This window comes from Oncorhynchus nerka, linkage group LG7 (assembly GCF_034236695.1).
Source record: "Oncorhynchus nerka isolate Pitt River linkage group LG7, Oner_Uvic_2.0, whole genome shotgun sequence".
NCBI lineage: Eukaryota > Metazoa > Chordata > Actinopteri > Salmoniformes > Salmonidae > Oncorhynchus > Oncorhynchus nerka.
In genome coordinates this window covers 31881742-31909138 of record NC_088402.1, presented here as the reverse complement: position 1 = coordinate 31909138, position 27397 = coordinate 31881742, and the positions used below count along the sequence as shown (strand labels likewise).

At 42.6% G+C, this 27397-nt stretch overlaps 3 protein-coding genes across 4 annotated transcripts; 2 read left to right on the top strand and 1 right to left on the bottom strand.

Annotated features, from left to right (window-relative positions):
* The first annotated feature begins 6732 nt into the window (after positions 1 to 6732).
* On the top strand, positions 6733 to 13936 carry LOC115131467 (keratinocyte differentiation factor 1-like). 2 transcript variants are annotated; one of them, XR_003863966.2, is made up of 6 exons: positions 6733 to 6995; positions 8241 to 9140; positions 9308 to 9423; positions 9572 to 9649; positions 12571 to 12697; positions 13139 to 13936. XR_003863966.2 is itself a non-coding variant. In XM_029663214.2 (5 exons), the coding sequence occupies exons 2-5, from the start codon at positions 8263 to 8265 to the stop codon at positions 12636 to 12638; spliced, it is 1140 nt and encodes a 379-aa protein (XP_029519074.1). In that variant the 5' UTR covers positions 6733 to 6995; positions 8241 to 8262; the 3' UTR covers positions 12639 to 13936. The 2 variants fall into 2 exon arrangements, 1 of the variants encoding a protein (XP_029519074.1); XM_029663214.2 differs by having other exon boundaries at positions 12571 to 13936.
* A 1240-nt stretch (positions 13937 to 15176) lies between these two features.
* On the bottom strand, positions 15177 to 16598 carry LOC115132720 (nuclear receptor subfamily 0 group B member 2-like). The gene is made up of 2 exons (XM_029665445.2): positions 15789 to 16598; positions 15177 to 15536 (listed from the first exon to the last, which is right to left on the bottom strand). The coding sequence occupies exons 1-2, from the start codon at positions 16405 to 16407 to the stop codon at positions 15283 to 15285; spliced, it is 873 nt and encodes a 290-aa protein (XP_029521305.1). The 5' UTR covers positions 16408 to 16598; the 3' UTR covers positions 15177 to 15282.
* A 1238-nt stretch (positions 16599 to 17836) lies between these two features.
* LOC115131466 (nuclear migration protein nudC-like) lies at positions 17837 to 27155 on the top strand. The gene is made up of 9 exons (XM_029663213.2): positions 17837 to 18036; positions 18361 to 18438; positions 18697 to 18909; positions 20698 to 20796; positions 21001 to 21114; positions 21527 to 21721; positions 24073 to 24156; positions 24688 to 24806; positions 26722 to 27155. Exons 1-9 carry the CDS (start codon positions 17965 to 17967, stop codon positions 26771 to 26773), a joined length of 1026 nt encoding a protein of 341 aa, XP_029519073.1. The 5' UTR covers positions 17837 to 17964; the 3' UTR covers positions 26774 to 27155.
* The last annotated feature ends 242 nt before the right edge of the window (positions 27156 to 27397 follow it).

The following is a 27397-nucleotide window of genomic DNA, read 5'->3' as shown; positions in this document are numbered from 1 at the left end:
GAGTATGGGAGGCACAGGGTGAGTATGGGAGGCACAAGGTGAGTATGGGAGGCACAAGGTGAGTATGGGAGGCACAAGGTGAGTATGTGGCCAGTGGATTATTTTGCAGTATGTGTGCTTGAACTCCCTTCACTTCCCCTGACATCATAGCCTTGACCATGTCAGTCTGCTATGTCAATACCATGCCCTTCCAATGCACTCAAAATCATTTCAGAAATGTCACTGCCTGTCTAACTAGCAAAGTCTTTAAATTCAAGAAAACGTTCAATTATTTCCCATTCACCTGTTCCCTGAACTTTATCTTCGTGTACATATCTCACCAATAATACATTTAGCTCAGTATGGGAAATGTCTGGAGTTGCATCACATATAACTGAGTAATAGATCGCATCTTCTCTTTCATAAAGTATTGTTTTCGAAACCCTTGGACCACATATTCCTATGAAGTCGTTTTGGCTCTCAGGGCTGAGGTAATGAGTCAGTTGTGCTCCTTTCTTTTTGTCCCTGACTTTCTGTAAGTGCTCACGTAATAGCGGGTCATAATTTGACAACAGTTCCAGTAAGCCTAGGTAATGACCATTATGCACATCATCAAGATTGAGTGATTTTCCCCCAGAATGGCTGAATCCTAGATGCTAAGAACAGTGTCACATCCACAATCCATTCTAGAAGTGCTCTGTTTTTATACATTTCTGACTGGGTTTGTTTCTGCAGCTGACTGTCTATGTTTCTGCAGCTGACTGTCTATACCTGCAGCTGACTGTCTACCTACCTGTAGCTGACTGTCTATACCTGCAGCTGACTGTCTATACCTGCAGCTGACTGACTGTGACTGTCTGTAGCTGACTGTCTATACCTGTAGCTGACTGTCTATACCTGTAGCTGACTGTCTATACCTGTAGCTGACTGTCTATACCTGCAGCTGACTGTCTATACCTGTAGCTGACTGTCTATACCTGTAGCTGACTGTCTATGACCTGTAGCTGTTGTTACGGTTTGCTGCAGATTTGTCCATTTCAGTAACAGTTCTTGTGAGACACCATCCTCATGCTCTGGTAGTTTGTCAAACATTCTCCGCCATTTCACTGATGATATCTTATAGCCATCCTTATAGCCATCCTTACTATTCAGACAACTGGGTGAAGGTTAACCTTGCGCATGAGAAAAAAGAACACATGGAATGCAATATAATAATTCCTTTACACAAATAAGCCAGTCTCTCTACACCTTTTCTCTTCCATTTGCTGACTTACTGTACTGTAAATAGTTGGGGAATGGCTTGCCTTCTGAGTCTGGGGGGATGATTTTATACAGTTCTGTCTCCTCACCACACCTGTTGGCTAGTCTGCGAACAATAGCTTCTCTTTCATGGTCTTGTACTGTCTCTGACCACAGTGCTGGTTCATCTAAAACCTCATCTTCCTCACTTCAAATCTGCCCATACTCTTCCTTTCCCTTATCACTTGCTTGTTCAATCTCTTCTGTCAGTCCTTCACTGGCATTGCTGCTACTCTTTAAATCCTCTTCCTCTCCCTGCTCTCCTCTGCATCAGAGTCTGTCTGACAGCTTTCTGCTGAGATTCTGCCTACCTGGAGCTCTCAAGGCACTAGGAAGTAAACAAAGGGAATGTTGGGTTTAATATTCACTCCTACAAAGGTTACCCTACTAAGAAAGTGTGTCTAGGTCATCATGTGCCTAACTTTACAATTAAAGAATGGTCTAGTTATGCTGTAGCTGCTACAAAACAACTGCCTCACCTCCAAGGTCTGCTGTTTCAAGTTCATGTAGTAGACACACATTGGGATCTTTGTCTACAGCAGTAGTAGTGGTAGCATCTACAGTATGGATAGGTAGGCTACATGTTAGGTTTTAATTTTAGTCTAGCTAGCTAACAAATATCACGCAAATATTGGGGAATAGAGTTATAATAATATCTAAACAATAGCTAATTAGCTAGCCATAGCTGGTAGTGGTAGCTCTTTTTATCCTGAATTTGGCTACATTTGTCTCTGTTTCCTTTCTTTCGTTTTCTGTTTTTGAGGGGGGCATAGTGGTTATCTTTCCTGAATGCTTAGGATACATGCCGAAGCAACTGTCAGACCTGCTGTATTTTGTTTTTCTCTCCTCGTGGAGAATGGACCAAGCCATGTGCATTATGGGGAGGTACAAACGGGATGGTTGGGTAGAGATTCCTGATCTGATTATGGTTATATGTTTCAATTTTCATCACAGATTTTTTTGTCTAACATCTTTTAAATGATTAATAAATAATTTTCTAAACATTTAGGGGCCCCTTGAATCATTCCTGTTTTCACCCCTTTAACAACGCCCTTGGCACTACACTTAGTAGTGCCTTGCGGTCGGAGGCCGAGTAGTTGCCATACCAGGCAGTGATGCAACCATGCTCTCGATGGTGCAGCTGTAGAACCTTTTGAGGATCTGAGGACCCATGCCAAATCTTTTCAGTCTGCTGAGGGGGAATAGGTTTTGTCGTGCCCTCTTCATGACTGTCTTGGTGTGCTTGGACCATGTTAGTTTGTTGGTGATGTGGACACCAAGGAACTTGAAACTCTCAACCTGCTCCACTACAGCCCGGTCAATGAGAATGGGGGTGTGCTCGGTCCTCCTTTTCTTGTAGTCCACAATCATCTCCTTTGTCTTGATCACGCTGAGGGAGAGGTTGTTGTCCTGGCACCACACGGCCAGGTCTCTGACCTCCTCCCTATAGGCTGCCTCGTCGTTGTCTGTGATCAGGCCTACCACTGTCATTGGCACACTTACTGATGGGATTGGAGTCGTGCCTGTCTGTGCAGTCATGAGTGAACTGGGTGTACAGGAGGGGATATGTTGTTACCTTCCCTTACCACCTGGGGGCGGCCCGTCAGGAAGTCCAGGATCCTGTTGCAGAGCTTTGAGGGCACTATGGTGTTGAATGCTGAGCTGTAGTCAATTAATAGCATAGTGTTCCTTTTGTCCAGGTTGGAAAGGGCAGTGTGGAGTGTAATAGAGATTGCATCATCTGTGGATCTGTTTGGGGCGGTATGCAAAATAGTGTGGGTATAGGGTTTCTGGGATAATGGTGTTGGTGTGAGCCATGACCAGCCTTTCAAAGCACTTCAGGGATACAGACGTGTGTGTGCTACGGGTCGGTAGTCATTTAGGCAGGGTACCTTAGTGTTCTTGGGCACAGGGACTATGGTTGTCTGCTTGAAACATGTTAGTATTACAGACTCAGACAAGGAGAGGTTGAAAAAGTCAGTGAAGACACATGCCAGTTGGTCAGCGCATGCTCGGAGCCTGACCCTGGGCCGGGCCCTGCGTTCTTGTGAAGGTTGACCTGTTTAAAGGTCTTATTCACATTGGCTACGGAGAGCGTGATCACACAGTCGTCCGGAACAGCTGATGCTCTCATACATGTTTCAGTGTTACTTGCCTCAAATCGAGCATAGATTAGATTTTGGTAGGCTCGTGCCACTGGGTAGCTCACGGCTGTGCTTCCCTTTGTAGTCTGTAATAGTTTGCAAAGCCCTGCCACATCCGACGAGCATCGGAGCCGGTGTAGTACAATTCAATCTTAGTCTTGTATTAATGCTTTGCCTGTTTAATGGTTCGTCGGAGGGCATAGCGGGATTTCTTATAAGCTTCTGGGTTAGAGTCCTGCTCCTTGAAAGTGGCAGCTCTACCCTTTAGCTCAGTGCGGATGTTGCCTGTTATCCATGGCTTCTTGTTGGGGTATGTACGTACAGTCACTGTGGGGACGAAGTCTTCGATGCACATATTGATGAAGCCAGAGATTGATGTGGTGTAGTCCACAATGCCATCGAAAGAATCGCGGAACATATCCCAGTCTGTGCTAGCAAAACAGTCCTGTAGCTTAGCATCTGCTTCACCTGACCACTTTTTTTATTGACTGAGTTACTGGTGCTTCCTGCTTAAGTTGTTTGTAAGCAGGAATCAGGAGGATAGAATTGTGCTCAGATTTGCTAAATGGAGGGTGAGGGAGAGCTTTGTATGCATCTCTGTGATTGGAGTAAAGATGGTCTAGAGTTTTTTCCCCTCTGGTTGCACATTTAACATGCTGGTAGAAATTAGGTCAAACGGATTTAAGTTTCCCTGCGTTAAAGTCCCCGGCCACTTGGAGTGCCGCCTCTGGATGAGCGGTTTCCTGTTTGCTTACGAGTGTATACAGTTCATTGAGTGCGGTCTTAGTGACAGCATCGGTTTGTGGTGGTAAATAGACATCTACGAAGAATATAATTGAAAACTCTCTTGGTAGATAGTGTGGTATACAGCGTATCATGAGAGACTACCTCAAGCGAGCAAAACCTCGAGACTTCCTTAGATATTGTGCACCAGCTGTTGTTTACAAATATACATAGACCGTCACCATTTGTCTCACCAGAGGCTGCTATTCTATCCTGCCAATATAGTGTGTAACCCGCCAGCTGTATGTTATTCATGTCATTTTTCAGCCACGACTCGGTGAAACATAAGATTTTACAGTTTTTAATGTCCCGTCGGTAGGATATACATGCTTGTAGTTTGTTCACATTATTATCCAGCGATTGTACGTTGGCAAAGGCAGATTTGCCTTTCGTCGCCGGTTCCTTACAAGGCACCCGATCTCCTTCCACGATATCTGTCTTTTTCTCTTGTGAATGATGGGGATGAGGGCCTCGTCGGGTGTCTGGAGTAAATCCCTCTCATCCGACCCATTAAAGAAAAATTATTTGTCCAGTTCAAGGTGAGTGATCGTGTTCTGATGTACAGAAGCTCTTTTATGTCATAAGAGCTGTTAGCAGCAACATTATGTACAAAATATGTTACAAACAATGCAAACAAAATAGCATGGTTAGTTAAGAGCCCATGAAATGGCATCCATCCCCTCCCGGCGCCATTATCACATCTTTATAGTGGAGATCAAATTTATAAATTGTCTGGCTGGGCTGATGAGACAGTGGATTGCACAGTCAGATGGAACAGAGTAAAAAGGCATTTTTACGTCATAGATTTAGCCAGTGGTAATTTGTGGAATAGACATTAGGTGGAAAGCGGTTTTAGCCAATCAGCATTCAGGATTAGAACCACCAATTGCATAAAATCCTATAAACTCAGCAAGAAAAAAAACGTCCTCTCACTGTCAACTGCGTTTATTTTCAGCAAACTTAACGTGTAAATATTTGTATGAACATAACAAGATTCAACAACTGAGACATAAACTGAACAAGTTCCACAGACATGCGACTAACAAAAATGTAATATTGTGTCCCTGAACAAAGGGGGGGTCAAAATCAAAAGTAACAGTCAGTGTCTGGTGTGGCCAACAGCTGCATTAAGTACTGCAGTGCATCTCATGGACTGCACCAGATTTGCGAGTTCTTGCTGTGAGATGTTAACCCACTCTTCCACCAAGGCACCTGCAAGTTCCAGGACATTTCTGGGGGGAATGGCCCCAGCCCTCACCCTCCGATCCAACAGGTCCCAGACGTCTCAATGGGATTGAGATCTGAGCTCTTCGCTGGCCATGGCAGAACACTGACATTCCTGTCTTTCAGGAAATCATGCACAGAACGAGCAGTATGGCTGGTGGCATTGTCATGCTGGAGGATCATGTCAGGATGAACCTGCAGGAAGGGTACCACATGAGGCATGCTGCAATTATGAGGGAGGAGGATGTCTTCCCTGTAACGCACAGCGTTGAGATTGCCTGCAATGACAACAAGTTCAGTCCGATGATGCTGTGACACACCACCCCAGACCATGACGGACCCTCCACCTCAAAAATGATCCCGCTCCAGAGTACAGGCCTCGGTGTAATGCTTATTCCTTCGATGATAAACACGAATCAGACCATCACCCCTGATGAGACAAAACCGCGACTCGTCAGTGAAGAGCACTTTTTGTCAATCCTGTCTGGTCCAGCGATGGTGGGTTTGTGCCCATAGGCGACGTTGTTGCTGGTGATGTCTGGTAAGGACCTGCCTTACAACAGGCCTACAAGTCCAGCCTCTCTCAGCCTATTGCGGACAGTCTGAGTATTGATGGAGGGATTGTGCGTTCCTGGTGTAACTCGGGCAGTTGTTGTTGCCATCCTGTACCTATCTCCCAGATGTGATGTTCAGATGTACTGATCCTGTGCAGGTGTTGTTACGTGTGGTCTGCCACCGCGAGGACGGTCAGCTGTCCGTCCTGTCTGCCTGTAGCACTGTCTTAGGCGTTTCACAGTACGGACATTGCAATTTATTGCCCTGGCCACATCTACAGTCCTCGTGCCTCCTTGCAGCATGCCTAAAGCATGTTCACGCAGATGAGCAGGGACCCTCTGCATTTTTCTTTTGGTGTTTTTCAGTCGGTAGAACGGCCTCTTTAGTGTCCTAACTTTTCATAACTGTGACCTTAATTGCCTCCATCTGTAAACTGTTAGTGTCTTAAAGACCGTTCCACGGGTGCATATTCATTAATTGTTTATGGTTCATTGAACAAGCATGGGAAACAGTGTTTAAACCCTTTTCAATGAAGATCTGTGAAGTTATTTGGATTTTTACGAATTATCTTTGAAAGACAGTGTCCTGAAATGTGCCTTCCTTTTTTTGCTGAGTTTACCTATAGGATAGTGAGAATCTGATAAAAATCCATAATCCTATAGTATTTTTCGACTAGGGATAAGAGCAATTCCATTTTTTTTGTTGACCAAATTCGACACTCTTGACATTTCTTCGTGGATTTATTTTCGTGGACAGATTTTGGGCGGAGTAAACCATCTTGCTTCGCCTCTTACTCTCTGGTTGAGTTTATGTTTGGTTTACCTTGTCTCGCAGGTAAAAAAATAAATAAATGCTGTAGCAGGAATTTGGGAAACGAAACTATACCGCGTGTGTTTTGTGGGCAATTTAATTTAAGAAGAAAAGTATAATACGAATGCTCTTGCTCTTTGAGGAATATAACTTTACGGAAGAAAACTCGGTGGAAAGACCCGCGATCACTCTTCCCATGCCGTGAGTAAAACGTAGCTTAAACGGAAACGCATACTGCAAATTAATAAACCCAGGTGTAACTTTAGCAATACACTACAGATAGAACAAAATACGATACTTGATTGGATATACATTTTGGAAATGGCACCTTGACAATTATTGTAACTTATTTTGACAGAAGACTGTAAATCTGTCGTTCTGCCCCTGAACAGGCAGTTAAACCCACTGTTCCTAGGCCGTCATTGAAAATAAGAATTTGTTCTTAACTGACTTGCCTAGTTAAATAAAGGTAAAATAAATACAAATAAATCGACTGAAAACGTCGTCGTCCAGCTCAACAAGCTGTTTTGCTGCGTGTCAGCAAATTAGTAACCTTTTATTATATGAAGTAGGCCCGGCCGGTTTATCAAACAACTGTTCAGGGATTGTTTTAGTTAATATCAACTCCCTGTAAAGCCTTTTATTTTATTTTATTGACATTCACCTTATGACACATTAGTTTACATTTTGGCCAACTTCAGCAGCCTACATTGAATGGACTGTCACCGTCCTCATGCTGGCTTCCATAATGCCATTATTAATGGCGTGTTTACTTTCTGTGAAAGAAGGTTTTGAACGTATAGACTAGGGCGTTCTGGAGACCCAGGGCGCCATTTTCTGGCATATCACAGTAATAACACACCTGAATCAAGTTCCCATTTTATCACCAAGCCCTTGGATTTAGATGAATCAAGCGGGTTAATGTTGGGCTAGAACACAAACGGGCAGGGGTCATTGTAGTGTAGGCCAAACGCCAATAAGGCTGAAATTGAACCAAGTTTAAGTTTGTGTATTTAATCTTGTTGTGTTTCATTGATTTTAAAACAACTTATTTGAGCCCTACATCCTGTAGGCTACATACACACAAAATCCACGGAATAGATTGGGTAACTTCGCTTGTCACTAAGGGATATGTGGTGATTGATATAGTTTCTTGGATTGGCAGGGGTTTCAGCCTCATGTGACTTATGTTTCAAGTTTGGTTTGCCATACCAAGGGCCTGCAGCATACATTTGGCATGTCATATAGTCAGGCATTGACCTAATTTCCATGTAGTATTGTTGTTGTCTATTGATTCACGTCCACCTTACTTTGTCTGAATGTCTGAAGGCGCTGATTATTATGACAGGGCTAAGCAATGTTCTTTATAAATGTAACATACATATTTCATACATTAATGTAATGCACTGCCCCCCCCCACTCCCTTTCCTCTTTTTTTTTTACCAGGCCCTGGCTGTAGTTAACTACCATGCCCAGCAGCAGCACAGGGAGCCCCAAACCCTGGTCCGAGCCAGGGGGCCAAAAAGGCCTCGTCCCTCTGCGACCCAAACATCACCTCTCCTGGGGCAACAGCACCAGCCTGGAGTCCTGCTATGAGGAGCGATGTGTGGACCCGGTGGAGGACAGGCACCAGGGGCCAAAGGTGACATACCACAAGGCCAACCGCAGGGACGCGCAGAGCAGGGAGGCAGAGGAGACCATTGGCTTCATCCCCGGATCTGGAGACTCTCCGTCAGGGGGTCAGGGGTGTGGTCCCTGTGCCCACTCCTCCCCAGGAAGCTGTAAGAGCTGGGTGTGCAGTGTGCTGACCTGTGGACTCTACAGGGTGTGTCGGAGCACCATCCTGGCCCCTAGTCCCAGAGAGAGCTCCCCAGATGACGATCAGGAGAAGGTCAGCCTCCGTGGTCTCCAGGGCCACCTTGGGACCAACGACCCCCAAACCAGTAAGGAGAGTGGTGGTGGTGACTCTGATTGGTCGGAGGACGTCTACATCAGAGGGGTCAAAGTGCACATTTCCACAATGGAGAAGGAGCTGGTGGTCGTTTCCAGGCCTCCGTTACACAATGGAAGAGGTGGAGGAGGAGGGAGACGGTACAGCCCTCCCTCCTACTCCTGGAACGAGGGGGATATGGGTGATCTGAGTGTGGGTGATGTGGACTCTCTGATCACCCAAAAGCTTCTGGAGCTGTACTCTGAGTACCAGATCGAGGAGCTGGCCCACTGCACATCAGACTCAGTGTTCCTGAAGAAGACCAGTGAAATCAGCCAGCTTATCAGTGACCTGGCCGAAGAGCATCAGCTTGATGAGCAGGATGCAGAGTGTCGACTGGTCAAGGGCATCATCAGGTAGCTACCATTCACTGGTAGGGATTAACTGCCTTGATCAAGGGCACAACGTGTTTGTGTGTGTGCGCGCGCAAAAGCAGTTGCGTATGGCGACAGCGAATTAATACATTTACTTTGTAAAATGGACAGTAAAGTTGATATACCATTTATCTATTCTATTTTATCAGAATCAGCACCAGGAAGAGCAAGAAGAGACCTCAGTGCAAAAAGTCACAGAGGAGAACATCCGACAGTGGTAACGAAACCATGAGCAACTATCAAGCATCAACCATCAGCAATAACAGTAAGCAACTTCTCTACGGATAAACATTTCCAACAGCTTTCCCCTTATTTTGCGTACTTATTGAAGTGATACTTAATTTGTCATAAATTTGTTATTACACTGTTAGTTGACTGTCACTCTTTGTTTTTTTTGTTTTTTTACGTTGAAGATGATTATTGTATCCAGATATCCAAGGAGACAGATTCTGATATGAATGCTAGGAACATGAGGATCAACAGTAGAGCAGGTAAGAGACTTGACGTGTGTGCTGTGCAGTGTTATTGTAGTCATCATTAAGCGCTTGTTATGATGGGGTTAGAGTCCTTCAAGACACACGTTTACTGACACCGCAGTATTTCCCTTGTATTCATTTAGCAGCAGCACATTGCCACTGATAAATTGTTGCCAACCACCCCGGAAAATTTGAGGGGATGGAAAATGCTTTCGGTGTAAACTTAAATAACTATAACCAGACAAAGTGTTTAGAAAATATAATTGATGTATATATTTTTAAAGATGCAGTAAGTCTTGTCAGAAGCTAGCAGAATCATTACTTACCAACAGCAGCTGTAAATTCCCAAAAAACTACATTACTTTTTCAAGTTCAATTTCCTTGCTTTGTGGGTCAGAGTGCAGTATTTATTTAGTTTCATAGCACAAACGTTTGTTAGCACGTTTCTCATACTGGCTTAATGCTTTGAACACACCGACAGCGTCATAGTGCAAAATAGTAAGCAGCATCATCTACATATGTGTGCAACAAAAGTTCAACATTCACCTTCTGCTACCATTTTGACGCCTACCTTCTATAAATCCAACGTTATGCACCACACCCCGAACGTACTGCAACCGCCTCTGCAACGCAATGCTGCAAGGCAAACGCAGCGTTTCATTGGAAAGGAATGTAATTCTGGTGTCGGTGTGTTCGAAGCCTTAGACACATACAGAGCGGCAATGCTCTTGACATCGCTCATCCATATGTATATAGTCTTAATTCATTAGATTTGTGTGTGGTGTATGTTGTTAGCTATTACTTGTTAGATATTACTGCACTGTCAGAGCTCGAAGCACAAGCGTTTCGCTACACCCGCAATAACATCTGCTAATCACATGTATGTGACCAATACAATTTGATTTGAATTGCAGGGGGGTTGCCTAGCAACATATTCCTCGGGAGGAGTTAACTTCTGCATTGCGCAACAAATTCCCATTATCTGAACAGCTAACATGACAGCCAAAATGGCTTTGAAAAAGGTTTTTCAGCTAAGAGAGAGAAGTATCTAACAAAATAACTACATTATGTCATTTATTTTATTTTTGGAGTAGCTTGCCCTTATAAAATGTCACCAGAAATTACGCTACATGACCAAACATATGTGGACACCTGCTCATCGAACATCTCATTCCCAAGTCATGGGCATTGATATGGAGTTGGTCCCCCTTTTGCTGCTATAACAGCCTCCACTCTTCTGTGAAGGCTTTCCACTACATGTTGGAACATTGCTTCGGGGACTTGCTTCCATTCATCCACAAGGGCATTAGTGAGGTCGGGCACTGATGTTGGGCGATTAGGCCTGGCTCGCAGTCGAATTCATCCCAAAGGTGTTCGATGGGGTTGTGGTCAGGGCTCTGTGCAGGCCAGTCAAGTTCTTCCACACCGATCTCGACAAACCGTCTCTGTATGGACCTCGCTATGTGCACAGGGGTATCGTCATGCTGAAACAAGAAAGGGCCTTCCCTTCCAACTGTTGTCACAAAGTTGGAAGCACAGACTCGTCTAGAATGTTATTCAATGGTATAGCGTTAAGATTTCCCTTCACTGGAATGAAGGGGCCTAGACCAAACCATGAAAAAGAGCCTCAGGCCATTATTGCTACTCCATCAAACTTTACAGTTAGCACTATGCATTTGGTCAGCTAGTGTTCTCCTGGCATCCACCAAACCCAGTTTCATCCGTCGGACTGCCAGATGGTGAAGCGTGATTCATCACTCCAGAGAACGCGTTTCCACTGCTCCAGAGTCCAATGGCGTGAGCTTTACACCACTACTGCCGGGCACTTGGCATTGTGCATGGTGATCTTAGGCTTGTGTGCGGCTGCTCGGCCATGGAAACTAATTTCATGAAGCTCCCGACGAACAATTATTATGCTGCCAGGGGCAGTTTTGAACTCAGTAGAGAGTGTTGCAACCGAGGACAGACGATATTTATGAGCTTCAGTGGTCCAGTTCTGTGAGCTTGTGTGCCCTACCACTTTGCGGCTGAGCCATTGTTGCTCCTAGACGTTTCCACTTCACAATAACAGCACTTACAGTTGACCGGGGCAGCTTTAGCAGGGCAGAAATTTAATGAACTGACTTGTTGGAAAGGTGGCATCCTATGACGGTGCCACGTTGAAAGTCACTAAGCTCTTCAGTAAGGCCATTCTACTGCCAGTGTTTGTCTATGGAGATTGCATGGCGGTGTGCTCCATGTTATACACCTGTCAACAAAGGGGGTGGCTGAAATAAACAAATCTACTAATTTGAAGGGGTATCCGCATACTTTTTTTTATATATAGCGTACCTTCTCACAGTCCTACATAAAAATTATCCAGACTGGAGTTCCCCAGTGATTCCCCCCCTTCCGTGACCTTTGCCACCGCTGCACAAAACAAATCTAGAAAACACTGAAACCGGTTGGGTTAGTATCTGAGTGAGAGAGATCTAATAGAGTGAATGTTGTGGCATATATCCAACGTTATCTCTTCCCCTGTTAGATACTTCCTTTCCGTGACTTTTTATTGTGAACATCCTATTTATTTAAGCCTATCCCAGAGGTGGATTGGTTGCCTTAAGGTTGTAGCTCCTTGGGCAAGTCAGACTTGTATTGTCTTTGTCAGACACAAATAAATAGGTTTTATAAACCAAATGCTGTAATATGAACCTAATTGAATCATGTGGATGACAAGTTGTTCTTGATGATGAAGGTCCTGAACCAATTATGTATATATTACTAAACCTGTGGACTTAACTTCATTTTGCACATAAGTTGATGACAAGGTACTCCTGATGTTTTCTTTGTCATTTGCATTTTATGTGTGAGCTTTGAAGCCAAATTTCCTCATTGCGTTGACAATGAAGTTTGTCTGTTCTATTATATATCTCATACCTTTTATGTTTTAATTTAAGCTGAAATTTCTGAGCATCAGATCTCTGTGTTTGGCATGCCCCTGCCCTGGACCACGGTCAGAACATGATGACCCATCCTCAACACTCCTGATGCCATGGAGCATCTCACCAATCCCCAGCTGGAGAGGTTGGGACCCATAGTTACACATGTATTGTATGTTCTATTGAATTCTGTGTTGGGACCTTGAAGGAGCCAGAGAATTGCACTTGGTAAATTAGGTGGGAGGAGTATTACGCATATGCAAACTACTCCAAAGACCATGACTTTGAAGACTATACTATGAATCGTGTCATCTGTATTTTGAAGGATTATAATGCACTCAGGGTAGTGAATGTATTTTTGATTCTGACATATTGCGTCCGTGTTTGGGGGTTGGTCTGTCTCAGAGAGAAGTTACTGTAGACTTATCAGACCCTTCCAGAAGCTCCTCCTGTTTTGATGTCCGTTCTTCTTATCGCCCTCATATTACTTTAGTGCTGTATGTCCCTTTATCCTTGAATAACAACTATCTGTGTTAATATGAAACCCCACTCTCCACTGCTGTTTGATCTCTTTCTGCTTTATCAGGTCAACTCCCAACACTGACACAAGAACCAGTTTCAAGGTAGTGTACTTGCATCCAGGGACTTGCAGGGTAAAGTAAACTGACCCAAGAAATATAGATAACCGCACACTTGATTGCGCCACGGTTTTATTGTGCTGTGTTTGGACCTGACGGTCTTAGTCTTCGTAAGGTTTAACCCATGTGAATAATGCAGTGGTTTGGACACCAAGAACCAACCTGGAATGTACTGGAGGCCAAAAACCACTCGGAACTTATGAAGAAAGAACACCTCAAAGACAATGGATGTTGTTATTGGCTTATTGGTGACTGTGAAATACAATTGTAGATGTATATTTTGATGCCATGGGAAAATCATACTACTATACATAACTTTAATCCTAATATGTTGAGATTGCTTTAAAATTGGTTTTGCTTCAAAGTCTTTAGCAAGCATGTGGCCCAGCTAATGTTGTAACATTTTATCATTGTAGACTTCAATGAGTACATATGTGAAATTAACTTTTATAATGTATGCAATTCTGTGATTTTATATAAAACTATTAAAAAAAAGTGACATACAAATGAAGTTGTTGGCGTTAATGCCATGCGATTCTTGCACATTTTGGCTAATGTTTTATTGTGGTTGGTATAAAGGATATGAGTTGTTCTCTATGGGGAAAATTCTAACTTCCACTTAAGTCTAATTTTAGTTCTGCACAAGGGGAGACTAAGTGGGTTTATGTGGAATTTAGGATCTGCCACTCTAAGCGTGTGTAAATTAATGACTTACATTGTAATTAAAAAAATATGTCAAACTGTGACTACCTCACCTTTCATTAGCTCACCAATAGAAGTCAGAGACCTACGTTTTGTGTGTTGACATTAAGCTCTGTATGTCTGGGTCTTCATTCTTTCTAAATAGCCTTTTCCCTTCGCATGACTAGACTTGAGTCACACAATAATCACACACAATACTCTTAGTCTATTTTCACCTCAGTTCTATAGCGTTGATGTATCAAAATGGAAGAATGTCTGACAACATGCAGACTGTGAGAGCCAATGGAAGTTCTGTGAGGTGAAACTTTTAGCACGTCGAAGATTGAAAAGATCTGACACAATTATTTTTTCTTACAATGAAAGGCAAGCATATTTTTGATTTTACTCAATACATTTTTGTCTGAATGTTCTGTAATGCTTTGCCATGTTGAACAGGCCCACATTTAAGACTTACGCTGACGGGGTGTTCATTTGTGCCCCCTGGGGATCACTTTCATCTTTGTCAAGGACAAAATAATACAGGCCACCAAATAACTGTAACAGGATGACTGACTACATGTTTGGTTGTTCATGTAAAACAGGTTATTCTGGTTCTGGCCATAGATAGGAAATTAAGAGGTAGGTTTATAGGAAATGGATAACTGTTTACACATTGTTGAGCTAGTTGAGTATTAATACATGGCCTAATGCCACATTTTGTTTCCCTTATCATGCGTGGGGTGTTCATTTGTGCCCCCTGGGGATCACTTTCATCTTTGTCAAGGACAAAATAATACAGGCCACCAAATAACTGTAACAGGATGACTGACTACATGTTTGGTTGTTCATGTAAAACAGGTTATTCTGGTTCTGGCCATAGACAGGAAATTGATAAGAGGTAGGTTTATAGGAAATGGATAACTGTTTACACATTGTTGAGCTAGTTGAGTATTAATACATGGCCTAATGCCACATTTTGTCTCTCTTATCATGCGTTGACATGTTCAATTCCAGGTAATATCACTCAAGGGATTTTTGGTACTTTCCATTCTGTACTTCCCTGTATGGTATACAGCACAACATGTTTGTAGTTGCATGTAGGAAACCACTAGTAGGAGCCAGAGTACATATCATGCTAAGAGCCAGTACAATTAGTCCAGGATTTTTCTATCAGTGGAAAATACTGTAGCTCTCACTTCATTTATTTTTATCACACCACTGATAAATTGTCAGATGTATGCCAAAAATAAATGATAGACGAGTGATTAAATATTTGTGTAGAAGAGAGAAACTGAAACATTTTGTTTATAAAACTTTTATTGCTTAGTTGCAATCTTCACATTCATATTTGTCAGTAGAAAATACGCTAAAATATAATTCACACACATACACCATACACACGCACAAACTTTCAGCTGTACTCTTGTCTCATAAACAGCATCTCACTTAACAAGTCATACAGATTCGCCTGACCAATAACAGGTCTGAAGAACAGTTCTGTGATGAGTGATTGGCTGACAGCATGTAGGGCAGAAGTCGATAGTAGGATGTGGCTGAGTCGACCCGAGTTTCCTGGGTGAAGGGTCAGGACAACCTCCTGTAGAGCTCTCTGGGCCTCCTGTTGGAGACTGTTGATAAATACAGTGGTGCTCAGTCCTGGGACGTCTGTTAAGAGGAATTGGGGTAAATGGAATGTCAATTCAACTGTATTCCACCATCAGCAGTTTAACACTGTGACATAAGAGTGAAGCTGTATACCATCATTTGTCATGTTAGATGATTAAATAATCATTGATTATGCCATTGATTGCTTCAAATATTTAAATCGAATGAAATTAATAGAATGTCAGTTCAGGTAGATTTGGAGTTCCACAGTACACCATATCATGCTGAGAAGAAGGAGAAGAAGAGCTTTACCTGGATTGAACAGCATAGCACCCTTCAGATAGGCATATTCCTTTGGGCTGAGATTCAGAGTCCACAGTCTGTTCAGACAGGATCTGAGTTTATGCACCCCAGCCAGCATGGGCAGAGACCTCTTCCCCTCATCTTCCTCCTCTTGCTCTTCCTCACTCTGTGGCCCCTGACTGTTAAGGAGAATCCTCCTCAGCATGCTAGCCTGTGGTACATCCATCACCTCGAACACAGTCCGTTCTTGGGCCAGGCCCAGAGAGAACAGGGGCACCCAGCAGTCCCTCAGCAGAGATAGCTGATCCTCCACTGGAAGCTGACTGAAGGAGGGTAAACTCTTCATGAAGCGGATGGTTTTGACCAGAACATCAGACGCCACCTGACAGGTTCCCTCAGGGTTCTTCAGACACACTGCCCGTCGCCGCTCGCAATGACAGTTGTGAGGCATTATCATGTTGTAGTCATACTGGTTCACGTGGTTGTTGTTGATCAGACTGATGTTGTTGTTGTAGTTACTGTCCGCCCGGCTCAGGATATTGTACAGGATGGTGTGAGGCTGATGTTGTTGCTCCCGGTAACCTGAACAGTGACAGGTGGTCTTCATCTCTTCAAGTGGAAACATCATGATGAGATAAATTTTCCTTTGAGGATCATTAAAGTATCAATCATTCAGTAGATGATAAGATGTCCCCAGTGCGGAGGCTTTACAGAGCTATGCTACAGAGGTGAGAATAGCCACATTCTCTCTTTGAAATATTGTCCAGCAGTGTGATCAGCAGCTCTGACTGTCTGACAACTCCAGTAGCCCAAGTCCTATTTATAGGAAGATAGGACACGCTTCTCTGATCTGTGTGTGACAAGTCAGCCTTGACCCCTCCCCCTCAGAGCACACACACACACCCGAGAACAACAGAGTGACCCTGGACTGCTCTGCTGGCTGCGTTAGGTTCTATCCACGTGGAGCGAGGTAATAGGGCGTATTCATAACAACTGTGACATTTGCCCTGCAGGGAGGGAGAGACGTGAGGAAGCCGGCTGCGCTATGGTGTCAATGACATTTATCATGTTTACCTGCAGTTACTAACTCAGCCTGTACCAGGCTACCAAGGACAGGGTCAATGCTCCCATACAGACTGCTACCCCAACACACAGCCTTGGTTCAGCCTTCGATTACGTGCTAGTTAAGGGGTAAATGCAGACTTAGAATCATAGGATAGCAGCATTAATGTTGGTATTGACAAAGAGTAACATAATTTTAGGAAAACAACAGAAGTAGCCTAGATCCTAATCACATAGATAGATATAATTTTATTATCATGATCAATAGCGTACTTTCTTTTTGGCCTTGCATGTGTTTTTGCAAATAGGCTATGCAACATAGAAAACATTAATCTTTCCACTCATGTTGCATATCACTCAACATAACTCTGTGTGATGGCCATTGTGACCCTTATTTCACTTTATTTGAATAGTTCAGTCATGGCGCCACAGATATATTATCTGGGTCAAAGAGCTGTTGGTCAATGACATCTATTCATCAGCGATATCTCCGGCTAAATCACTATCATGGACAATAAATGAGGGTTAGAATTAGAAAGATGATCTACAACTATTATATGTAACATTTTCAATAGGATCATTGCTGATTCAGAGGTGGGGAAATTAGCTATAATGGCTACAATAAAGAATTTCAGAATCAGAATGTTATCCTTGAGCATACAAATCATGTGTTTGCATGTAAAAATGTCTTTCCATAAATACATTTTAATTTATTCAAATGCACAGTTCTAACAGATTAACGAAGAAATAATATGCAATCGTGAAATAAAATGAATATACGATAATTATGGCATAATTAATTAGCAATATTTTTGCCATCAATCAAACACTCATTTCTAATCTAGACTATTCCTATTTTCCCCCGTCAAAATTTGAATATGCCCATATCCGTTCATGTAACACGATCTAATTGGCTGTTTGGTTGTCATTTAAAAGCTTGGCCTCCCATTGCATCACACTTTCCATTCTCTTAGAAACAAGGCGGTGCTTGTTTCCAGGAAGTAGTACAGCAACGTGACTTTACATTGCTCCCTGTTGCTGCTAGCCTGTCCGTTTCAAATTATATTTTCAAACAAGTTTATATATATATATAAGGATATATATATATATATTAGAACAGAAAATGGGTGATGATGAAAAGTATGACGGGATGTTGCTTGTTATGGCACAACAGCACGAAGGAGGTGTACAAGAGGTAAATTACAGTTTGATAGCATGCTAACATTAGCTAACAAATTCATCAACAACTGGCTAGCCGGCTAATTAAGTTAGCTATATGGGGGATGGGAAAATGTCCAGTGTTTGCACCATGCATATAACACCACAAACATGTAGATCATTTTAGTCGCATATATTAAATATCACACCTGTAGCGCAATCGTTAACCATAGGCTAGTTGGCTGTGTTTAGGCATGTTGGTGTGGTACCGTTAGTAAGCCATAACAAATAGGCTTGTGAGTCATATAAGGCGCAGGTTGGCTATATATCATCTCTAATGTAATATTTGTTCGTCCAACAGTTAGTAAACACGTTTTTCAGCTTCCTCCGGCGTAAAACAGACTTCTTCACGGGTGGCGAGGCAGGTGCACCAGAGAAGGTGAGTCCAAAATTGGATACCTAACAGAACAAAAATGCATACATCAAGAGATGCTGAACTAATATGTCTAATCTTATGAACTAGCACAATAACAAAGTCAAAATTGGCTATATAGTAAACATTTTAAAGGTGTTTTAAGGTTAGGGTTGGGGTTAGGATCAGGTTTTAAAATTAGATTTGCAGAGGAGAAATTGTAGAAATAAGAGGGGTTTATGACTTTGTGGCTGTGTTACCTAGTAATAATACCTCTGTCCCCAGCTGGTGAAGGAGTCGTTTGCCCAACACAGCGGTCTTGCCCTGAAGGCCCACAGAGAGAAGGAGAAGAGACAGGAGAAGGAGAAGAGAGAGAAGGCAGAGAGGGCTGCTAAGCTAGCTGAAGAAGAGGAGAAAAATAAGATAGCAGACGGCGAGCCCAAAATCAAAGAACTGACAGACGAAGAGGCAGAGAGACTTCAGTCTGAAATCGACAAGGTAAGAAAAATGTGTTGTCACTTATGAATGTTTGATGTGCTATACACATTAGATTTAACGGTTTGTCTTTGTTAGGGCTGACCCCGTTTAGTCGACTGGTAAATTGTTTGGTCGATAGGCTGTTGGCGGACTGAGATTTCTTTAGTCGAGCAGTAGCAGAAAATATCAACCGTCTGATTCACGCTGAATGAACTGATCCATTGTGGAGGCCTTGGAGATGGCACAGTCCATCAGTCTAAGACATATTAAACTGAAATTGTATATGGTTATATTACATAAGAACAATGGTGCAACACTAATAAAAATAACATTATTTTATAACAAATGTGCGTTTTACCGGTTGCTTTCCATGGTTCTGAAACACAGCAATGTGCTGTTGAATTGGTACCTTTTCCTAGACCATGTTGCTATGTGCATAATTGCAAAGTTAACCAGCATATTGATGTTGAGAACAATGCTGTGGAGAACAGCAGCAGAATGAGGAGAGAAGAAAACAGCCCTTGACTTATTGTCTAAGAAAAGTGAGGAGAGAGGAAACCCCAACTTAATTAGGTCTATAATCAATAGCCTAACTGTTAAATGTGCCTGTCTTTATAAATCATCAATATATCTACAGAAATAAGACAGATCTTGCTTCTGTTGCCTGTTTGAGTGTTTGTTTAATAGCCTACTGATTCCGTTGACTACCAAGCCTCGCTCAACAACATGTCAAGTAAACAATTTCACAAATTAGACGGTGTTTAATCTTTGCTTCACTGTAATTTTAGTTAGAACAGCCTTCATAGTATTATTTATAATTGATTTAGTCTTACACTGTTCTAAATTGTTGGGGAAATTATATTTATAATAAAACCCCTCCTTTTTCTTGATCTCATTGTTATTATTATGATGATAAGTAATGTCATTATCATTAGTAGGATTAATATAGCAGCCTTGTATAACCCCCATCGAGCTCTAGGGCATCCTGTTTAGTCTTATTACTGTAATTATCTTAGGCCTATATTTCAATACTTCTATAGGCTACTGTATCAATCATTCATTCGTTCATGTCACCACACAGCATACGAGTCATTCATGATTTGAAACGCAATCAAGCATTACATTTTTTTAAATACACTAAAGCGAGCATTTAATAATTAGCTTATGCAATAAATAAACTTTTCCTTTTCGGGAAATTGCATTCATGAATGAATGCGACTGTTTTTAGTCTTTACTGTAATAAAGGCTTAACATAAAAATGTTAGAGCAGACTCTCTGGTACGCTTTTACCTTATTTAGTGTTTACATTGTTCCAAACGGTCAGAAAAATCATATTGTAATCGATACAGCACCTGTTTAACACACATAATATGCATGCAGCGTTTGCTCCTTACCGTATTTTTCTTGATCTCTTGGATTTTACACAACTAGTCACATTTATTCCACACATCAGATTTTCCCTTTACCTCCTGGGCAACCAGAAAACATTCCCCAGTTTCAATTTTATTCGTCACATCCTCTGCATCCATTTTGCTGTCACGTGTTATGGTGTTTAGAGTTTGTTATAACCAATTTATTGATGTTATTATGATATGCTATAGGTCAGGCTCTATTGTACCCTATTCAGACGGGGTTAGTTTTACTGGGGAAGGTCGGGTAACGTAATTATGTGCATGAGCACAAAACACAGACAACTCTTGGTAAAGAACAGACAACTCTCTGTAAACCAATTTTTTTTTAAATCGGGGACCATCCTAGTCTTTGTCTTGATGAAGCTTGATGTCTGTCTTTTTCTTGTCTTGGTTTCAGCAAAAGAAACAAGAGGAGAAGAAAGAGGCCACAAACACAAATGCAGAAATTCCACCTGAGAAAGCTGAGAAGGAAGGGAGAGAGAAGGGAGAGAAGGAGGTAAGAGATTTGGTTGGGATGCCTCAGTAGATAAATGAGCTGTAGTGAGACATCACTGTTTCCCCTGCTATCATATAGGCGGGGCATCTCACTTGGGAAATAAACTAGGGGGGGAAAACGTATGCATATACTTAACAGCACAAGGGTATTTTATGCATGTTGAAGGCAATTGAAGCTAATTCATAACTTGTTGATTTCTGCCAGACTGATTCCGATGGAGAAGAAGATGAGAAAGACAAGGACAAGATTAAACCTAATGCAGGCAATGGAGCTGACCTGGCCAACTATCGTTGGACACAATCCCTGTCTGAAGTGGACGTGAGTTTATTTGCCTTTGGTTTTAGTATCCCCTAGTGCATGGATATTAAAGTTTAACTGTAGCATGATTGTTTAACTATGAAGGGGTATTTTGTGCTCTCTGTTCATTTTGCACATTATGCATGGGCTGGGCAGCTCCTCTATTTCAGAGCGGATGATTATCTTTCTGCCCGCAGTTGCTAGGGATTGGGTTAGTATTGGGCAAGATGTAATCTGGGCAGAAAAGGTAATCATGCATTCTGTGTTCTTCTTTATCTTGCTAGCTGATGGTGCCTTCATTCTAATTGGTTGTTCCCCTTTATCCCACCCCCAGCTGGTATGCCTTCATTCTAATTGGTTGTTCCCCTTTATCCCACCCCCAGCTGGTATGCCTTCATTCTAATTGGTTGTTCCCCTTTATCCCGCCCCCCAGCTGGTGGTGCCTTTTGATGTGAAGTTCCGTATGAAGGGGAAGGATGTGGTGGTGGACATCCAGCGTGGTATGCTGAAGGTGGGTCTGAAGGGCCATCCTCCTGTGATCGATGGACAGCTCTACAACCACGTCAAGGTGGAGGAGAGCTCCTGGCTCATTGAGGACGGCAAGGTGGTCACCATTCACCTGGAGAAGGTACTGCTTTTATTTCTCTTGTATTACAAGGGGTTTCATTGAGATTAAACATCTCTTTCACTCTGAAACCTTTTACAGTTTTTCTCAGTCGCTTTGGTGCATTTCTTAGATCAAAAGTGCAATTCTTGAAACTACTTGTACAAATTCCGAATCATCTAGTCACTTGTGCACATCATTAAAGCAATTTCTTATTCCTTTAGAGCAAATTGCAATTGATAATGTACAAGTGTCAGCTTTTTTCCACATTATCAATTGCTCATGTCATGTTGATCAAAATGTAGTAGATGGTTCTCTGTTGAATAGTCTTACCCCTCAAAACATCTAGGCATTAGTTCCTTGCATAAGCCATTACATGCACAATTGTTGAACTATTTGTCATAAACTGTCAAGCATAGTTTTACACATTTCTATTAGACCTTTTGTACAAAAACGTGAATTGATGAATCGTGCAGGTGAAATTGACCCTCACTCATGAAGGAATGTAAAGTGTTAGTTCAACCAACAATCAACCAGTTGTCTAAATTTCTCAAAGGTGCATCTCATGAAGAATCAATTGGCAAGCATATATAGACAGACCAAAAACACAGAGTTGCAATTTTCCAATAATGGATGGACCAGGAAATTAACAGGGTCAACAGCCAAGAGGAGGAGGAGGAGGAGGAAGAAGAGGAGCAAGGATGCATGGTGGAAGGCAAAACAGAGGAAGAGGCAGAAGAGGACATAGGCTCCACCTGGCACAGCCAGAAGAGGACTGGCCACCCCACATAGCCTGGTTCCTCTCTAGGTTTATAATCTCCACCCGGCACAGCCAGAAGAGGACTGGCCACCCCACATAGCCTGGTTCCTCTCTAGGTTTATAATCTCCACCCGGCACAGCCAGAAGAGGACTGGCCACCCCACATAGCCTGGTTCCTCTCTAGGTTTATAATCTCCACCCGGCACAGCCAGAAGAGGACTGGCCACCCCTCATAGCCTGGTTCCTCTCTAGGTTTATAATCTCCACCCGGCACAGCCAGAAGAGGACTGGCCACCCCTCATAGCCTGGTGGAAGGTGGAAGGAACATGCAATATATGTACATGTTATGTCACTCTTCCTTACCAAAACAAATTCAACTGTGTGTTCTGGGATATAGCGTATAATGGAGTTGGAATCAAGTTAACCCTCCCACAACTTTGTATACGTGGATGAGGCTGGCTTCAACCTGACCAAATGCAGAAGACGGGGTCGGAATATCATCGGTCACAGAGCTACTGTGGATTTGCCAGGCCAACGGGGAGGAAATATCACCATGTGTGCTGCTATTTCGGAGCATGGTGTCCTAACCCATATCCCCCTTTTTGGGCCATACAACACCCAGCATCTACTCAACTTTTTAGAGACTCTCTACAGGCCTCTCATCCCTGATGATGGGAGGGGTCTGTTTAGAGAGGATTTGCCAAAGTATGTGGTCATTTGTGATAATGTGAGTTTCCATCGATCAAACATAAGGCAATGGTTTGTGACCCACCCGAGGATGCTCATAAAATTCCTCCCACCTTATTCACCATTCCTTAAGCAAAATGAGGAGTTATTTTCAGCATGGAGGTGGAAGGTGTACGATCGTCAGCCACACACATAGATGACCCTGCTGGCTGCAATGGATGCAGCATGTGAGGACATCACAGTAGACGCCTGCAGAGGATGGATAAGGCATTCCAAAAGATTCTTTCCACGTTGCATTGGAAGGGAAAATATCCGGTGTGATGTGGATGAGAATAGGTGGGCTGACAGACAGGAACGTCTGGATGTGTAGAGACAGCACAACAGTGCTGCGGGCAAAGTTGTGCCTTAGGGGTGGTTTCCTGTGTTTTTTCTAATTTAGTTTTTTTCCTTTGTGCCTCTTGGGTTGTCCAGTCTCTTTCAATCAATAACCCACATACAGTAATAAGTAAATAGCACTGTTAAAATTGATATATGCCATAGAAGTGCAGCCTTGTGCATTTTCAATACAGTAGCTGTCATCCAAACTGTAGCCCAAGTTTACATCAGGTAATACTGTCAAAGTACACAGTTACATTGACAACATGCCTAAACATTTTGACGACCTTGTTCGTGAACAATGACTCAATGACTTATCATTCTGATGACACTGACATGATCATTGGCATGAATATTTACTTTTGAGAGATGTACTAAGGATTTTTAGTGACTGACTAGCTTTAGAAACATATCTATTGTATATTGCAATTTGTACAAATTGTTCTGAGAAATGCACTTATTATTTTGCACATGTTAGGGATGATGTGAAAAATGCACCAAAGCGACTGAGAAAAACTGTAATACACTAAATCATGCCTTGCGTCTGTTTCAGATCAACAAGATGGAGTGGTGGAATAAGATGGTGACCACGGATCCAGAACTCAATACAAAGAAGATCTGTCCAGAGAACTCTAAGGTAACCAACGCCAAGCTACCGATGCGAGGCTCACTGTATATTGCAAGAGAACATGTGATTATTCTCCTTTATTTAAAGATTAAAGGGTAATTTATCTCCCACTTACTAAAGCTCTTTCCCTTACTCTCCATCTCTCACCATCTCCATCTCTATATTCCTAACCTCTCACCCTCCATCTCTCCTCTTCCATCTCCCTCTCTTTCCATCTCTATATTCCTCCCTCTTTCCATTTCTCTCGCTCCTCTTCCATCTCTCTATTCCTCCCTCTCTCTCCATCGCTCCTCTTCCATCTCTATATTCTCTCCATCTCTATCACTCCTCTTCCATCGCTCTGTTTTCCTCTTCCATCTCTATATTCCTCACTCTCCTCTCCTCTTCCATCTATATTCCTCACTCTCCATCTCTATCACTCCTCTTCCATCTCTATATTCCTCTCTCCATCTATCGCTCCTCTTCCATCTCTCTATATTCCTCTCTCTCACCCTCTCTCTCACCCTCTCTCTCACCCTCTCTCTCTTCCTGCTGTCTCAGCTGTCAGATCTGGATGGGGAGACCCGTGGTATGGTGGAGAAGATGATGTACGATCAGAGACAGAAGTCCATGGGTCTACCCACCTCCGAAGAGCAGAAGAAACAAGACATCCTCAAAAAGTAGCTTTCAGCACATTGCTTATAGCACCATCATATAGCATGTCCATCATGACATAGTTTAAGTAGTGCAGTACTTTTCTTAACATTGGGCTCCAGAGTGGCACAGTGGTCTAAGGCACTGCATCTCAGTGCAGGAGGCATCACTACAGTCCCTCGTTCGAATCCAGGCTGAATCACATCCGGCCGTGATTGGGAGTCCAATAGAGCGGCACACAATTGGCCCAGCGTCGTCCGGGTTTGGCAGGGGTAGGCCATCATTGGCATTTATTTTTAACTGACTTGCCTAGTTAAATAATAAAAAGAAAGAAAATAAAAACATAGACAGTGAAAACATCCCAGTGACTTAACTACTGGTAATCTACTGACAGAATTGAACATTAGAAAAGTACTTCATGTTATATACCTACTGACAAGACAATGTTCTGTCTGCTGTTTACTTTCTATAGGTTTACTTGGTGCATTTCTTTTTATTGTCAAACATGTTCCAATATACTGGATAGTTTAACAGAGCCATAGAAACGAGGAAAAGGTGAATGTAAAAGCGGCTGCCTCCTACTGTTTCCTGTCAAGGTCAGGTCACACAATCATTGCAGCCATAAACAGATAGTGAGACGTCTGTACCAGCTTCCCAACTGAGTCCGGGACTAGAGCTGACCTCACTACTTGTTCCTCGACCATCATAATGCCCCGTGTCACCCACTGCACTCCTCTTCAGCAGGTGGATTATGCAGTGTGTTTTTTGAGTAGTGCTCGGCCATCATTGTACAGTCAGTCTCAATGTGCATGTCTCCCACTGTTGACCTTTTTGTTATGAGCAGGTGGATTGCATAGTTTGTGCCCTGTTATTTATTTTTTTAAATTCAATAACAACGTTCTATGCATTTTACATACTGCGTCGTCTTATGAATATGCTCTGTATTCGACAGATTGCATGACCAGACAATGACCATGTCCTTCTTTCCTAGTGACGTGACTTGAGCAATGTGAGGTGCATTAGTGATAGTTGGCAAATACTGCCTGAATGATCTCTGTATGACTCACTAGACTAGTATAGGTAGAAGAACCATTACACAGTGATAAGGGGTGTGTACGGGATAGAGGGAAGGAGCCGTAACCATTGGAGATGGATGTACAGGACATTCTCTTATCACTGTGGAGGTTATTAACCCCTTCTAGTCCCAGTCACGAGCAAGGCCAGCGTTAGGTTACCCTTGTTCACCTGTGGCTTACTAGAAACCCTATTTAAGGGAAGGAGCCATCGAAGGTGGATGTAGAGGACAGACTCTTATCAAAGTTCATGTTATTAATCCCTTCTACCCCCTGTCCTGGTCATGACGAGGTGAGGCCAATGATAGGTTGGCTGGTTATATGTATGTCATTCTGCCACGTCTCACACTTCCTCTGTTTATGAAAGTGTCCTATTCAAACGATCTAGTACACTTACTATGGTTAGACTTCTGTTCATTACTGTGTGACACAATAGAGGAGATCCAAATCCTTTATAAATGGGTGTTTGAGTCTGATGTGGTTACTTTGTAAGGTGTTCTTTTAACCATGTCGGTATCGGGCGATTTAAAAGCCTTAAAATATATCTACATCGGCCTGTTGTGGAGGTGAGAAAACGAAGGGAGAGGTCAATATTGCGAAGAAAATATTGACCTATCGGTATCACACAATGTCAGTTACACATGCACTGAAGTGGACATCACTGTGCTGGTACCAGCTTGGCTTCCTCCACTCATTTTACTGGGCTCAATGCTGGGATGAGTTTATCCAGTGTAATCTGACTATTAAACATGGCTAGTCTTGCAAACGCCTATGATCGTTGTCATTGCCAAACCCTTTTAGCCTGGAACCAGGCTACTCTCACTGTTCAAACTAGGATGTGACCCCCTCCTCTGTCATTGTGTTCCAGGTTCATGTCGCAGCACCCAGAGATGGACTTCTCTAAAGCCAAGTTCAGCTAAGAGACGTCACTGTCGTTCCCCAGCCAGCCCTCCATACCCCTCTGCACTCTTACTCTGCCCAGGAAAACGACGACTATGAATCCTCATCCAAACCAACCTCCAGCGCCGATCTTACAGTTTAATTGAATCTCTCTTCTCTTTCTCTCTCTTTCTTCATCACCCTTTCTCTCTCTTTCTTCATCACCCTTTCTCTCTCTTTTTGTCTTCCCATTTCTGTAGTCCTAAAGTGATGGGTTCTTGTTAGTCTCATTCCTGTGACTGACAGAAACTTGACGACTGTAATAACTCCCATCTTTGTTGTGTTGCATTTGTTACTGTGTTCTGGATGTTTTAAAGAAATGTTTGGAGTTTTTTCTTTTAAAATAAATTAATTCAAACCACATTCATTGAAATCTGGCATCATCAGTACTTTAATGTAAGTAAAATAACTGAAATACATGTGAGATTAGGCATTTAGTTCATTGTGAAATGTAACAAGATCTTTCAGAGACTTTGCGAGATGCAGCAAATGTCACATTTTTTATTTGTTCTCATGTTTTTATTACCCATGAATTGAAAGTGTACAATTGTAAACTGTAGTTGAAGGCCAGGTTAACAGGTAGTTGTATTGAATTTGGAGGACTT

Excerpts from the sequence above, each read along its gene's own strand:
- LOC115131467 (XM_029663214.2), top strand. The coding sequence starts at position 8,263 with ATGCCCAGCAGCAGCACAGGGAGCCCCAAACCCTGGTCCGAGCCAGGG. Across the intron at positions 9,141-9,307 it reads CTGGTCAAGGGCATCATCAG|AATCAGCACCAGGAAGAGCA; the intron begins GTAGCTACCATT and ends CTATTTTATCAG. Across the intron at positions 9,650-12,570 it reads GAGGATCAACAGTAGAGCAG|CTGAAATTTCTGAGCATCAG; the intron begins GTAAGAGACTTG and ends TTTTAATTTAAG.
- LOC115131466 (XM_029663213.2), top strand. The coding sequence starts at position 17,965 with ATGGGTGATGATGAAAAGTATGACGGGATGTTGCTTGTTATGGCACAA. Across the intron at positions 18,439-18,696 it reads AGGCAGGTGCACCAGAGAAG|CTGGTGAAGGAGTCGTTTGC; the intron begins GTGAGTCCAAAA and ends CTCTGTCCCCAG. Across the intron at positions 20,797-21,000 it reads GAGAGAAGGGAGAGAAGGAG|ACTGATTCCGATGGAGAAGA; the intron begins GTAAGAGATTTG and ends GATTTCTGCCAG.
- LOC115132720 (XM_029665445.2), bottom strand. The coding sequence starts at position 16,407 with ATGATGTTTCCACTTGAAGAGATGAAGACCACCTGTCACTGTTCAGGT. Across the intron at positions 15,537-15,788 it reads TGCTATGCTGTTCAATCCAG|ACGTCCCAGGACTGAGCACC; the intron begins GTAAAGCTCTTC and ends TCCTCTTAACAG.